The 1796-nt window shown below is 53.6% G+C and overlaps 1 protein-coding gene across 1 annotated transcript; it reads left to right on the top strand.

The window, feature by feature from the left end:
- The first annotated feature begins 646 nt into the window (after nucleotides 1–646).
- On the top strand, nucleotides 647–1328 carry LOC100284979 (uncharacterized). Its single transcript, NM_001157874.2, has one exon. It carries the CDS (start codon nucleotides 727–729, stop codon nucleotides 1213–1215), a length of 489 nt encoding a protein of 162 aa, NP_001151346.2. The 5' UTR covers nucleotides 647–726; the 3' UTR covers nucleotides 1216–1328.
- Nucleotides 1329–1796: the final 468 nt, after the last annotated feature.

A 1796-nucleotide genomic window follows, 5' to 3' on the forward strand; every position in this document is an offset into this window, starting at 1 on the left:
TAGAGATTTATCAATATCACTAAAAAAAGATTGGATTAGTGTATAGTGACTACATTCAAAATTATACATTGATTCTTTATAAATAATCTGTGTAATACTCTAATATTGTTCAACAAAAGTTCATTTTATTTAAGTTGACGTATTTATAATAATATAACATATTTATATCGTTAATATAATATTACTGTTACGGTGATATTTTGTCACACGAATTTTATATATCATATAATTATTTATTATTACGTATTTATATTTTATACTAATTTTTAACTTCTGTAACAACGCATCAACACATACTATTGCTGTAATATAACTTAGACGTGTAGCGAAGAACAAACAGAACACATACCTGACACTTGACCTGTTGTCCTCTCGGACGACGACGAGTTCTCGTGCTCACGTTCCGGTGTTCGCCACCGGTGGCCACACACCCATGTCCGATTTCCGAAACATCGCGGCGCCGCAATCCAATCAGGATGCGATCACCCTCCACAGCCATCACGTGTTGGTCGTGGCAGAAAGGACACAAAACCACGGTTTCACACGGCACGCACCGCGCGAATCCGTCGTTCCCACTCGCACCCGCGTCATGCGTCGCCGCCCCCGCGCCCCCGCCTATATAAAAAATCTCGTCCCGAGTCCATTCATCACGGGGAACTCCTGCAAAACTAGACACTTTTACACAGCGTGGCAGGGCAGCGGCAAGCAGATCGCGAGCTAAAGACAATGGCAGCAGCGGGGAGCGTCCAGGGCCACGGCGCGCGGTTCGCGGCGGCGTGCGGCGTGCTCAGCCGGTACGTAAAAGCAGCAGCGGTGGCGACTACGACGACGGTGGAGCTGCGGCCGGCGGGCACGGTAGGGGTACTCCCTCTGATGCCTGGTGCGGACCTGTCCACGCAAGAGGAGCGCGAGGCGGGGGCGGGGCCGGGGCCGTCGCCGTCGCCGAGCGCGCAGCTGACCATCTCGTACGGCGGGCGGGTGGTGGTGCTGGACGACGTCCCGGCGGACAAGGCCGCCGAGGTGGTCCGGCTCGCGGCCGCGCAAGGCGCACCGCGGGCGCTGCGAGCGCCGCCGACCAAGGCGGATGATCTGCCCATGGCGAGGAAGGTGTCGCTGCAGCAGTTCATGGAGAGGCGCAAGGGCCGGGTCGCCACGCGCGGTTCGCCCTACCGCCGTCCGGCGTCGTTGCCGGACCATCTCACGCTCACGCTCTGATACAGCTTGTTACTACTATTACTAGCTAGGTGTGTGTAGCTGTAGCAGCATAAGAACAGACGATTGTACATGGAAAAAAAAGAAAACAGAAATAACTCTCCGATCGAGTTCACGAAGCAAAATTTTCAAGTCATCAAAGAATAGTAGCTAGCAGTCGGTGCAGGAAGCTTCTTGGTGCGGAACACTGGATGAGTACAAGTAGGCCGTCGCTTTCGCGCACCCACCGGGGCGTGTCTCGGAGCCCCGGCATCTGCATACAGCGTATCGGCCGGCCGCTTCTGGTTTACCGTTGAAATTACTTTAGCGCGGCGGTCGGCGGTCGGGCTGGCGGACGTCAAATCGATCGTGTGCCCCGCGGGCCGGCACACGCACATCGCTACTCCCTCCTTCCTTCGGCCGCCTAACATGCACGTGGAGGTCTTTTGCAGGTCTTCATCTTCTTTATAAACAAAAATAGGGAACGAAACCGTCAAACCGGTGAACTTTCTGTGGGGGTGTGGAGCCCGAGTTGAACTGGATTTTTTCTAGTCCCTGCTACTTCTGGTCGGCCCGTGCGTACGATCGATTTCAAACAGCTTTCT

This window comes from Zea mays, chromosome 1, assembly GCF_902167145.1.
Source record: "Zea mays cultivar B73 chromosome 1, Zm-B73-REFERENCE-NAM-5.0, whole genome shotgun sequence".
Lineage (NCBI taxonomy): Eukaryota > Viridiplantae > Streptophyta > Magnoliopsida > Poales > Poaceae > Zea > Zea mays.